We start from the raw sequence: 13,250 nt of genomic DNA on the forward strand, positions 1-13,250 counted from the left end.
GAGCGAGAAGGTTTGCGAAAGGGTGGGCTAGGTGCGTACCTCTTGGTGAGAGCTCAAGGGTAAGGAGGTAGCTGCGAGATCTGTTTGCTGTGAGGCCTTGAACTTGGTATATCCCCTGTATGGAGGTCACAGACTGCAGGTCTCTGTGGCAAGAATTGCAATGAGGGGTAATGTACTTAAGGCTCCTCCCTTAGTCCGCCACAGAATTGACATCTCTAAGAATGTGGGTGAAAGCCACTGCCGGTAGGTCTCTGCCCAAATGAATAATACAAATAATAAATTTGGGCAAAACTTATTGATGTATGCCTCTTCAAGTTAATGGTTTGCCCTGCCTTTTATTCTTATGAGAGATTGTGAACGGGTTTTCACTTTAATAGAAATTTATCTAATATAATAATAACTTTGAACATTAAGAAATCATTCAAAAAATTAATATATCGGAACTGAATTCTGTTTTTTCCTACAGTTTTGACGACGTATGTTATTATTTGAACTTTTTTTTTATATTTTAGTTTTTCTGTGAAATGTATCAAGATCTTAGAACTGAGGGCTGTCATAGTTTCTTGATTATTGCTTTGCCTTATAGTCGTTTCTTTATATGAAAAATTGCTGCAAGAGTAACTATTAAAAAGAATTTGTTCAAGGAAACCTATATTTTTTTCGCCAGATGGACCTAGAATTTCTTGAACCGAACTTGTGGTTATGTGCTTCATTTAGTACTTTCATTTTGAGTCTCCAAATCTACATGCGTAGTTATTGAAGAAAACTGAAGAATATTACATCTGCCATATTAACGAGGATCTCATGAAATTCACGACTGTCTTATGAGATCCTAAAATTAGATTCATTTATTCAAAAGGGTGCGGTTTGTATAGAGCCGAGGCTCTAAACAATCAAATTTGAGCCCACCTTCAAATAGTGTCGAAAAATATGGTTTCAATGCGGGAAAGTTTTGTGATAGCCTTAAATTATATTTTTATCTTTGGTTATAAAATTTAAAGCTTCAAAAATAGTGTAGATCGATCAGATCTATGAAAACTAGAAAATCTTAAAAATTGACAGTCGAAAAATGCATTACAAGATGCACTATTTCCAAAACTTGAAGTTCATTCTCATGTCCATGCATCTTGATGTCGAGATGATCAATTTGATGATATTCGGGCATCGAAAAAACCTCTTCTAGTGAATGTTTTGAAGTAGGCTCTAATTTGATTGTTTAGAGCCTAGGCTCTATATAAACTTTTCCCTATTCAAAATGCCAGTTTTCTTTTTTAAAACATGTGAGGAATAGAATTATGCAGTGCATTCCTTGTAAACGTGATCTCTCACCGACAACTAGTTTATCGTAAGTTCATTCATAATTATTGTCTTCTTTACTCCATCTGGTATGAGCCATAAGCATGTAATTGTTGATGCTATGCATGTATAATTAAAATATATAAAACCACCTTGGCATAGTTTATTGGGTTTTCATACCACACTTTTTATTTCTCCGTTTTCAATATCCAGGGTACCATTTTGCTTACATTCATTTATATGCATTATAAATTTTTTTTAAAGGAATCCTCTTTCCTGTTTATGATAAAATTGTGCTCATTCACCATCCTCAGAAAATCTTTCGAGTTTGTCCGTAGTGATAACCACAAGCATAGAGTGGCTTATAGTGTTCAACTTAAGAGCATGAAATTTCATTCCCTTTAACCGCATGGTATGATGCTTTTCATTGCATAGCTTTGTTTCATACGACAATTCCAAAGCTCCATAAAAAAGTCGGACTACTTGGCATTGCGCCTGGGATTTGTTACTGTGAGTACATATTTTGATATTTTGTCCTCTATTTCATTTCCATCCAATGATTTATGTAATGTTGATTGTGACAAAATTTTCTCATTGTCAACAATATATGTATAATGTCAATGCTTGCCATAGATTCTACTATGATATATTTATTTTATCAGTTAGTGAATGACGTATCAATATTTTAGTATGCTAAGAAATATGAGAAAATGGCGTAGTTCATGTCAACATTAAGCTGCTAGAGTTACTATCTTGTTGCGTCCTGTGAACTCATTATAATTTGTTGCAGGTCTTAACAGTTCACATTTATTCCTGGGTTGAGGCTTTCTAACTTGTTTTAAAAATATTTCTGAGCGATCTACGTCCTTTGATCACTTGACTGAAGAGATAAAAGGATTCTCAAAATAAGAATCCTTTTTTAACATAGTGTGTTCTTCTTCATATCATGTCAAATCCCAATAAGAAATATCTATATGCATGATTTAGAAATTCGGGTAAGTTAGTTTGGAAATTGCACAACTTGAAAGAGAAATTATTTAATTACCTTGTCTATTTTTTTTAAAATTTAATAGTTTGTTATTGTATAGCTAAGAGTATACGGGATATATAAAGGATATTTTTCAAAGAATTTGCTTTTACAAATATTTATTGAAAAGTAAGGATTTTTCAAATATTTTAATTTAATTTTTCTTGAAATATTTTGTAGAGCATTTATCTAGAAAGTTTTGTGGGAGTTTTTGTATAATAAAGAAGTCCAGATTAAAACAGAAAGCAAAAATTTGGCTCTGAAGATGTAATCCTATCTCTTATGGTTTTAGGGAAACAATGACTTTGGATCTCTAGAAAAAAGAGCCTAATCATTAAAGAAAGATAGGCCTAGACTTCTTAGAACTCTTTGATTAGGTGCCTCCATCTTGCCCTCTGGGTTGGGATGACTTGGTGGCGTGGTTCCGGGTTCGAGATGGACTCGGGACCTGAGATCGCTCTCTCGGGAACCACATAAGGACGCGGGCAGGAATACCAACCGGTGAGAAATGAATTGGGTCGTGAGGCGGGACTTACCTCACCTGGGTCCATGACACGCTCGGGCTGGCTCGCATGGGCGCCCTCTTAGATCATGTGGAATGCCCCCTTGGCTTGTGGCCGGTTCGGAATCGTCTCTCTTGACCTGTTTCTTCTTCCCTGCAAAGACACACACACATTAGAATACAGATAAGTAGGTCAGAAGACTCCACCTGGTCTTTGAATGAATGCACATAGGCATGTACATTTGAGGGGATAATGAAGGAACAATGCTATTGGATCCCTGTCAATTGGACAGCTTTCCGATGTCTTCTTAACAAGAGATTCGCGACATTATTTCTTAATGAAAAATGAAAGCAAAAGTGGGTGAGATGAATAAAATGAGGAAAAGACAAAGAAAGACAGAGAAAGAAAAGTGTAGAATAGAGGAACGAAGATCAGTTTGATTTTCACCCGAGTCTTCAGAGAGAGAGAGAGAGAGAGAAGACAGTAGAGATAAAAAAGAGAAATGAAGGGCTAGTATGTCTTTCAACTAGTCCTTCAGAGAGAAAGTAAAGAGAAACTTTTTTAAAGAAAAGGGAAACGAAGGGCTAATATGCCTTTCAACTAGTCCTTCATAATGCAAATGAATAAAGAGAAAATAAAGAGAGAAGGCTGGTTTTTTTTTCACACAGATCCTTTAAAGAAGAAAATACTAAAAGAAGCAAGAAAGTTAAGAGAGAAGAGAAAAGGAGAAGAGAGAAAAAGAAAAATGACAAGAAAGATACAGACGGTGACTTAATTGCCGTCTGTGAAGAGAGAGAAGAGAGAAAGAGAGCACAAACGATGGCTTAGCTGTTGTCTGTGAAGAGAGAGAAGAGAGAGAAAATACAGACGACGACTTAGCTGCTGTCTGTGAAGAGGGAGAAGTGAGAAAGAGTGAGCACAGATGGCAGCTTAGCTGCCGTCTATGAAGAGAGAGAAGTGAGAAAGAAAGAGCACAAATGGCAGTTTAGCTTCCATCTATGAAGAGAGAGAAGAGAGAATATAGATGGTGACCTAGCTGTCGTCTCTGAAAGGAGAGAGAAGAGAAAGAGTACACTGACGGCAGCTTATATGTCGCCTATGAAAGGAGAGAAGGAAGAGAGGGAGTACACAGACGCCAGCTTAGCTGCTGTCTGTGAAAGGAGAGAAGGAAGAGAGAGAATGCATAGACAACGACTTAGCTGTCGTTTGTGAAAGGAGAGAAGGTAGAGAGAGAGTACACAGACGGCGGCTTAGCTGTTGTCTTTGAAAGGAGAGAAGGAAGAGAGAGAATATACAGACGGCGACTTAGCTGCTATCTGTGAAAGGAGAGAAGAGAGAGGATACATAGATGGTGGCTTAGTTGCCGCCTGTGAAAGGAGAGAAGGAAGAGAGAGAATGCACAAACGGCGACTTAGCTATCGTCTTTGAAAAGAGAGAAGGAAGAGAGAGAATATACAGACAGTGGTTTAACTGCTGTTTGTGAAAGGAGGGAAGGAAGAGAGAGAATACACAAACGGTGGCTTAGCTGCCATCTGTGAAAGGAGAGAAAGAAGAGAGTATAAAGACGACGGCTTAGCTGCCGTTTCTGAAAAGAGAGAAGGAAGAGAGGGAAAGAAGGGGAGAGCACACAAATGACGGGTTAGCTACCGTCTGTGAAGAAAGAAAAAGAAGAGAGGAAGGAGAGAGATAATACAGAAACCGCAGCGAGGCCTGCCAAAAAGGGTAGGCCCACGTCGCTCCCCTGTGAGTGGAAAGAGAGAGAGAATACAGAGACTGCAGCAAGACCCGCCAAAAAGGGTAGACCCACGTCACTGTCCCTGTGAAGAGGGAGATAGAAAGAGAGATAAAACAAAAAGAAAAGGAAAGAAGAAGAGAGAGAAAGGAAAGAAGAGAGGGAAAGGGAAGACAAAGAGAGAAAGGAAAAAAGCAAAGAGAGAAAGGAAGGAAGAAGAGAGAAAGAAGAGAAAGAAGAGAGAAGAAGAGGGAGAAAGTAGAGAGAAAAAGTAGAGAGAAAGAAGAGAGAGAAAGAGAGAAAAGAGGTTACCTAGATGATTGAGGGGTACCCGCTAAAATCATCTCTCCTCTCTCTCTAAACCGTGACCCAAAACTCAAGCGAAAGTCAAAATTTTAATTGATCAAGATCGGGTCTCTTACATGTGAGCATCACGTGCTTATATAGATTTTAAGTCCAAACATGGGTGGATGCCCAATTTTTAGCCTAATTGTAGAAAAATAAGAATTAAATGACTTAAAGAAAATTAAGAAATCATTTTGCCCCTCACCTACAAATCCTAAAATTCCAATTAAGTCCCTTTCATGGCCATGCAACCTTCATGATCTTTCGGGGTCCATTCAGGGTCGTTCCAGTCTTCATCCGGCCAAAAGATTATTCTTTTCTTAATCGGCTCGGGAAGACGGTCGTTTTGATACCTATTTCGAGCCATAGATCAGACTTTTGGGCCACGATCATGAGATGTGAAAATCATGAGAAACTTGCGATCTTTGATTCAAGATCACACGTGTTTCATCGTGTTTTTCCATGATTTGTTCGCTGTATTTTGGCAAGCATGCCGTCATGAGCGTTTGGCGACGAACGTGGCTCGATTTGGTGTCCGAACGACCGTTTTCGAAATTTGGTATTTTGGTCGGAGTTTGGTTTCCGGTGGTCGAAAATTGCAGCAACTTCGACTCCATCGTGCGACGAATCTAGCCGTCCATCACGTGTGAGGTTCGGCTCAGAGGAAGCCTTTGACCTCGTGCTCGTAATGGGTCTAGTTGTGCGTCGATTTGACACATGAGCGCCATGACGTGGGCGTTCGATCGAGTGGGCGTTCGATCGAGGGGACGTGCTGCTGGAAATTTCCTGCTACTTTTGGAACTTTTCGGTGAATTTCTCTATTCGATTTCTCTCGGCGCGGGCCGTGTCATCGTGCGTGCCGCATATCAAATCAACCCCGTCGACGAGACGAACGTGCTCTCAAAATTTGGGCTCGATCTGACCCGGGATGAGGAAGATATAGCCATGTGAAGTTTGCCCCCGAAATTGAGAACCACAGTTTCCACTGGTTCGCTGAGGGTGCACTGTAATAGTGTACGACCTACCCATTTTGGGTAATTTGGTCATAACTCACTACAGAAGCGTCCGAATGCGTCGAAAATTGGTATTCGGGAAATTTCGAACGTTCTGAATCCAATGACGATGGTCTGGAGACTATTTGATGCTCTGATTATGGTGCTATAGTCAGGGTCCATTTTCAGTATGATATAGGCAGAATTTCTCAAAACTGTTTCTTCATCTGCACTACCTTAAACTTGTCGGATCGCGGCGAAACTTGGCAGATGTTCTTAAGAGACCCTTGGCACGATCTTGAACCTTCTTAGGTCATTCTGAGACTTTTGAAAATTTTACTTCTGGATCAGGGCTTATTGACCTACGGCTTCCGTAGTCCACATGCATTTTGGTACCTGCGGATTTGGGTTGCGAACTGCTTTTTTTCTTATTCGCATCGGGGATGCAAGTGTTGAAAAATTCCTTCAAACAGCTTGCCCCGCCGCATGTTGTGCTTCAAGAGAAGCGAGAAGGACAACATTCAGAATCAAAATTGGCATTTGACTTTTGTTTTCTTCCTGACCATTAGTTCACCCGAATGCCAAAGGGATACTCGTGCGAAGCTGCTTCCCGAAGGGATGACCAAGGTGCTCAAACATCTGGGGGCTATGTTTAAGGGATTATAGACCTAGACATGGAGACTTCTAGGAGGGGAAGAGACTTGAGCTACTGGTGGGGGACATCTCATGGAATGACCATGGTCCACGTTAGGAGCTCTTTTTAGGTTCCAACAGCTGGGGGCGTTGCTTACAGGCTTGTAGACCCTGTCGGTCAAAATCCAGGCTTGTCTGGTAGTCGTGGGCTTGGCTTAAGGGCTTTCTTCCCAAGTAGTCAGATTTGTTTGTGTCTTCTGGTGGGGGACATCTCATGGAATGCCCATCATTCACGTCAGGGACTTTTGTTTTGCTGCTGGTGGGGGACATCTCATGGAATGCCCATCATCCATGTCAGGAGCTCTTCTTTCGATAGACAGCCAAGGAGCCCTTGGTGGGCGTTGTTTGCTGCTACACCACGTTTGCTTTGACAAGTGGGGTACCTCTGTGGGCCCCATCCTGCCGAGTCCAGTCGGGGGCTTTTTGTTGGCCTGTCCCGAATGTCTAGCCTTGAAAGGGCTCTACCCTGGTTGTTGTGGGCAGGTATTGACTTGATTTGACAACTTCTTGCTTTTGAGGAGTGTCTTTGGCTTGTCAGAATGACTTTCTTATTTTTGTTCGACTTCTTGAGAATGAGATTGTTTAGCATGGAACCCCGACTTGTTGTCTTGGCGATTCTTCTGACTCCTGGGTCCTTTCATGAACAGACTCAGACTGTTGGATTTTTCTTGAAGATTTTTGTTTGGGTTCCAATAGCAGGGTATTCTGCATTGGGGATTTTTCTTTTTGACGTGTTGGCTGAAGCCGCCTATGGACGCGAGCGTTGTGTCAACCTACTTATTGGTTCGAGTGCCCTTTCGGGCTTTCACCTGGATTGGAAGTGGTGCCGTAAAGACGGTTTTCACCAACTCCCTCTTTTATTAGACTCTTTTGCCCATGACCTGACGGCCACGTCTGCCATTTTGCCATTTTTACTCATGGTCCCCTTTTCGGGTTTTCACCGTGTCCGGTTTTTATTTTACGGAACACTCTTACTTATGGTTTCGTGACCATGCCCGTCCATCTTTTTTACTCATGGCATTCCCCTTTCGGTTTTACACTATGCCCGTCCGTCTTTTTTTTCTAGGGTCATGCCTCTTGGACTTGGGCTATGAGTTAAGGTCATATAACCTTGACCATTGTGCGAAGCAGTTTAACGTCATTTGGCCAGGACGTGTGCTACAGTTTAAGGTCATATAACTTGGACCGTGATGGCGATGGATGATGGTCTGTGGAGTCCATAGAGTGAGTGTGATGGTGGCTTGACTCACTTGGGGGAGGTGGCACGAGACCGTCTGTGGAGGCCATAGAGTGAGTGTGATGGTAGCTTGACTCACTTGGGGGAGGTGGCACGAGACCGTCTGTGGAGGCCATAGAGTGAGTGTGATGGTGGCTTGACTCACTTGGGGGAGGTGGCACGAGACCGTCTATGGATGATGGGTGCTGTATGGAAGATGGATGATGGGTGGCCCACTAGCTGTCGGTGAGTATCGATGATGGAATGGCTCACCGAGGATTCATGAGCATGGGCCCGACTCACCGGGGAATGTCGCGAGTTTATGAGGGCCAATGGAGATGGACTCACTGGGGAGGAAGTGAAGGTGGTATGCGCGCGCGGACGAGCCGGCTAGGGGAAGCATGCATGGAATGACATACAAAGGGCATCCGTGCAGCGGAGGAGGCACACATGTGTGGAGGCGTGTTTAAGGTCATGCCACCAGGACCTGGGTAAAGCAGTTTAACGTCATGCGGCCAGGACGTGCGCTACAGTTTAGGGTCATGCAATTGGACCGTGGTGCGAAGCAGTTTAACGTCATGCGTCCAGGACATGCGCTACAGTTTATGGTCATGTAACTGGACCGTTGTTGAAAGCAGTTTAACGTCATGCAGCTTGGACGTCGCTACAGTTTAAGCTCATGTAATTGGACCATTGTGCGAAGCAGTTTAACATCATGTGGCCAGGACGTGTGCTACAGTTTTAGGTCGTGCAACTGGACCGTTGTGTGAAGCAATTTAACGTCATGCGGCCAAGACGTGTGCTACAATTTAAGGTCATGCAACTAGACTGTGGTACAAAGCAGTTTAACGTCATGCGTCCAGGATGTGCGCTACAGTTTAAGGTCATGCAACTAGACCACGGCGTAAAGCACTTTAATGTCATATGGCCAGAACATGCGCTGCAGTTTAAGGTCATGCAACTGGACCGTTGTGCAAACCAATTTAGCGTCATGCGGCCAAGATGTGTGCTACAGTTTAGGATCGTGCAACTGGACCGTTGTGCGAAGCAGTTTAACGTCATGCGGCCAGGACGTGTGCTACAGTTTAAGGTCGTGCAATTGGACCGTTGTGCGAAGCAGTTTAATGTCATGCAGCTAGGACGTGTGCTACAATTTAGGGTCATGCAATTGGACCGTTGTGCATAGTAGTTTAACGGAATGTGGCCAGGACGTGCACTACAGTTTAAGGTCGTGCAACTGGACCTTTTGTGTGAAGCAGTTTAATGTCATGTGGTCAGGACGTGCGCTACAGTTTAAGGTCGTACAATTAGACCTTTTGTGCGAAGCAGTTTAACGTCAAGCGGCCAGGACGTGTGCTACAGTTTAGGGTCATGCAACTGGACCGTTTGCAAGTCGTCATGTATGAGGGTAATTCAGTGGGGGGTGGACTCATTGGGGGATGTGAAGTGGATAAAGCTCCATGGGGAATGAGTCTATTGATGGTGGTCTAACTCACTGGGGATGAAAAATGGCGGACACCATATATGGGCAGTGGGTTCAGAAGGTGAGGGTGACCTAGTGAGGGATGGTAAGCAGAAACAGATTCACTGGGGGTTAGGGAGTGAGTGTACTCCCTGGTGATTAAAAATGCGGCTACTCATGTGATGGGAAGCATGATTATGACTCCAGTGGGGATGGAAAGGTGATGAGGGTCGAATTTTACTGATGCGCACATGAACAGGCCAGCTAGGGAAGGCATGTGTGGAGGCGCATGCAAAAGGTGTGTGCGTAGTGGCAAAAGGATGCTGGTGGTAAAGTGAGAACATGCACGGCGGCTGAATGCTCATGGTTGTTCGTGCACAGGTGTGAGGCACACCGCGCTTGAACGGAGATGAGCACGCACGACGGCTGAATGCGAATGTGGACACTCACGGTGGCTACCTAGTGCTTATGAACACTCATGACGGCTACGTGGTCTTATGAATACTCACTGCGGCTTCATGGTGCTATAAACACGCACGACATCTTCATGGTGCTATGAACACTCACGGCGGCTCCGTGGTGCTATGAACACTCACGGCGGCTACGTGGTGCTATGAACACTCATGGCGGCTACATGGTGCTATGAACACTCACGGTGGCTACGTAGTGTTTTGAGCACTCACGGCGGCTACATGGTGCTTTTGAACACTCACGGCGACTACATGGTGCTTTTGAACGCTCATGGTGGTTAGATGAGGCTCGAGATTTAGACTCGGGCTTGGTCCAGCTCGGCCAGGCCCATTGTCTCATGGTTTATTCATTGCCTTGGCTTCTCGAAAATGCCCTTGGTCTCTTTTCGAAATAACACACAAGTTCTTTTAGACTTGGGTGTCATTTACGCCTTTAGGAGGGGTAAGACAGGGAACGTCCGGTTATAAAAGGGGGTAACCCCTTTCACTTTTACTCATCTCAGTAAAAAGAGAGTTAAAGGATTTTCACTGGTGGGAAAGACAGAACTCCGACACCATTCGAAGGTTTTGGCAAAGGTTTTGGTGAAGACAAAGAAGAGAAAGGGGTGTACAGGAGATTCTGGGCAGAGATTCTAGTGAAGGGAGTTCTGCAACAGGGACGCCGTGATCGTAGAGGGGATTTCCGGGATGTTGTAGAGTTTTTTCGGTGACCTCTGGTACCTTTCGATGTTGAGTGTGGTGAAGTCCGGGGTCCTGCGGCATTTCCAATGGTCGCAGGGTTGAACGTGTGGTGGGCTGAGAGCTTGTGGCGGTTTTCCAGCAGTCACAGGGCTTCTTCGGTGACCACTAGTAGTTTTTCGGCGAGCAGGATAAGGAGCCGTAGTCGCGGCTTTTGAACGGTTACTGCTCGCACGTGTGAAGGGGTCAAGCGTGCTGTGAGGTGTCAGCCGGAAAGGCAGCATTTTCAGGGGAGCACGTGTGTGAGCCTTTGTTACACTCACGGCGGCATCAGTGAGAACATACATGGTAGTGACACGCACGGTAGTGACATACGTGGTGGTTGAACGTGCATGGCGAAGTACACGCATGGCGGCTGAACCTGCTCGGCAGAGTACATGTACGGCGACTCGAATGTGCACGGCATAGTACACACACGGCGGCTGAACATGTACGACGAAGTGCACTCACAGCAGCTGAAAGTGCTCGACAGAATGCATGCACGGCGGCTCGATCGTGCTCGATAGAGTACACGCATGACGGCTTGAACGTGCACGACGACAACTTTGTAGAATGTCGGGGATTTCAAGGAAAAATTTGCCCAAGGCCAGGGAGCTTGAGACTGGTCTTTTGACAAGAGCCAATTTGGTCAGCGGCGACCCAATCTGGCTTGTACAGGCTTCGTGCAAGCCACAATGGCCTCTTAGCATTACTTATGCTAGTGAGTTTGCACTTTTCTGCGTCCGCGAAGACGCTGATGGGAATCCTTGTGCGGAAGAGGATGGGGTCCCTCTCTTTTATTTCTTACATAGGGGAATAGCCTCAGGTGAGAATCTACCCACCCTTGGGAAAAGAATGGTCAAAACTAAGGGATTGGTATGGTCCTATGCGGGGCTTCGAATGCAAGGGGAGCATCAATTGTTGAAGGGATACACTCCTTGGACCTTGGAGGTGCTGCGATCATACGGGAGCATCCTAAAAGTCTCTTCCCTGGCAGCGGCGGTCCAGTGCTCAGAGGGTACTTCGACCGATGTCCCAACACCATAAGGGCACTACTAGAGACTTGGAGCCATGTTAGCAACATGTGGCTCTTTAGTTATAGGGAAGTAGGGATTTCTTTGCTGGACCTGCACTTCGTGGGTGGCCTGCCGTTGATGGGGGCTATGTATGACGAGTTTGTTCCGAAGAACTCAAGTCATTTTTGGTGGGGCATCCTTGGAACGTGAAGTGCCTCTTTCTGGTCTCAAAGAGATATTTGAAGCATACCAGTTCTTGCACTCTCAAGCAGGTGACGACCTTGTATCTTTTGCTCAATGGGTAGAGTATTTCTTTGGGGAGCAGCGTGACGCTGCCGAGTCGGCCTACTCGGTCATGGGAGGGAAAGGCAAGGAGATATTGGAAGCTACTCCCCCTGTCTATGTGTGCAAGTCAGTAGATGACTGTGTTTACTTGGCCGCCTATTTGGTCTTGTTCCTTTGCAAGTTTGCCCTGCCAGGTGGGCAAGACGTGATTTGTCTTGGCTGCTTTTTCGTGGCTTGTGATATGGCGGGCGGGCACCAATATGCTCTCATGCAGCCAGTCTTATGCAGCATTTATCATGGGCTGGGAGCAATATTCAGAGGGAAACCTCTCAAGGGTGCAGACCAATCCAATGAAGCTTCGCCGGGGAACTTTAAGACGCCCTTCCCGGCTCATTATATGTTTGGATGGCTCGCGACATACTTCTCGGGGTCATACACTAAGGCCACTGTCTTGGAGAGGACTATATGCCCTCAGCTTGTGAAATGACTGAGGATGAAGGTCCAGACTCTACTCAAGGGGAAGCCTCTGAGGAATCTGGTGGTATGGGTTTCGAGATTGCACCTCCAGAGGCGGCTATAGACATGGCCCTCGTTTCTTTAGAGGTGGCTCCTCCTATCGATGTGACCCCCGTCACGGCTACTTCAGCCATGGTTCCCTTTGCTGACGTGGTCTCGATTCCTGACTTGTCCTGAACCGTGGCTTAAGGCACCGACGACCCAAGCATGGCTGAGGATGTGCTTCTTGTGTACCTTCTGCGGTTAAAGGGGCGATCTCTCACAGAGCTTGGCCCCGACAATTGTCAAACTCCAGAAATATGTCCTCACACTGCGTGCTGTTGAGGGCGACCTGGAGGTCTTTGACCGCCTCATGACTGAAATGGAGGGCTAGAGAGCGAAGGGGCTTCAGCAGGAGGCGTAAACAAGCGAGTTGGCTTCTTTAAAAGCGTCGCTCGCACGTCGCCGTGAAGAAGTGGATTCCTGCATACAGAAGAGAGCCGCTGTGGCCACTTAGCAATCCGATCTTAAGAGGGAGGGGAAGGCCGGTTGGGCAAGGATGATAGCCATAAAGGCAGAGATGCGGAGACTGAGGGGCGAGTTTGATGGACTTTATCATGAGATAAATCAGAGGAAGGCCCTGGATGTAGTCCTAGCTGAGGAGCTATTGGAACTTGTCCACACCATGGAGTCAGAGACTGCCTCTATGGCATAAGAGGCTTGAAGGGTGATTGAACTGAGGGAGCGCACTCAGAGGGTCAGGCGGCGTCCGAAGAGCCCAGGGCGAACATTGATGAGATCATTGACCGTTTCTAGAAGCGGCTTCACTCCATTTTTTTTGTTTCATTCATTTTTCTGACTATATACAGATACGTTTACACAAATTTTGCTTATATGAATGAAACACCACTTTCTGCCTTTTGCTTGTATTGTTCACGGCTTGCATTTCTTCTTTTTTCATTACTGCCTTCCTGGAGACCGTACGACAGTAAGGGGCCCTC

At 45.3% G+C, this 13,250-nt stretch overlaps 1 protein-coding gene across 24 annotated transcripts in view; it reads left to right on the forward strand.

Annotated features, from left to right (window-relative positions):
- Positions 1-13,250, forward strand: part of LOC18449042 (MLO-like protein 4) — a 59,326-nt gene that overhangs the window by 6,654 nt on the left and 39,422 nt on the right. For 19 of the 24 annotated variants that reach the window (XR_016044676.1, XR_016044681.1, XR_016044685.1 and 16 more), the window contains exon 7: positions 1,732-1,806. The exons of the other annotated variants lie outside the window; for them this stretch is intronic. Coding sequence is in view for 10 of the 19 variants with exons in the window: in XM_088852196.1 (XP_088708322.1) it covers positions 1,732-1,806 (75 nt within the window). In the remaining 9 variants the exon portion in view is untranslated. The remainder of the gene's footprint in view (positions 1-1,731; positions 1,807-13,250) is intronic. 24 annotated transcript variants of the gene reach the window in all.

Source organism: Amborella trichopoda, chromosome 11 (assembly GCF_054954075.1).
Source record: "Amborella trichopoda isolate Santa Cruz 75 chromosome 11, AtrichopodaSantaCruz75HAP2 v2.0, whole genome shotgun sequence".
NCBI lineage: Eukaryota > Viridiplantae > Streptophyta > Magnoliopsida > Amborellales > Amborellaceae > Amborella > Amborella trichopoda.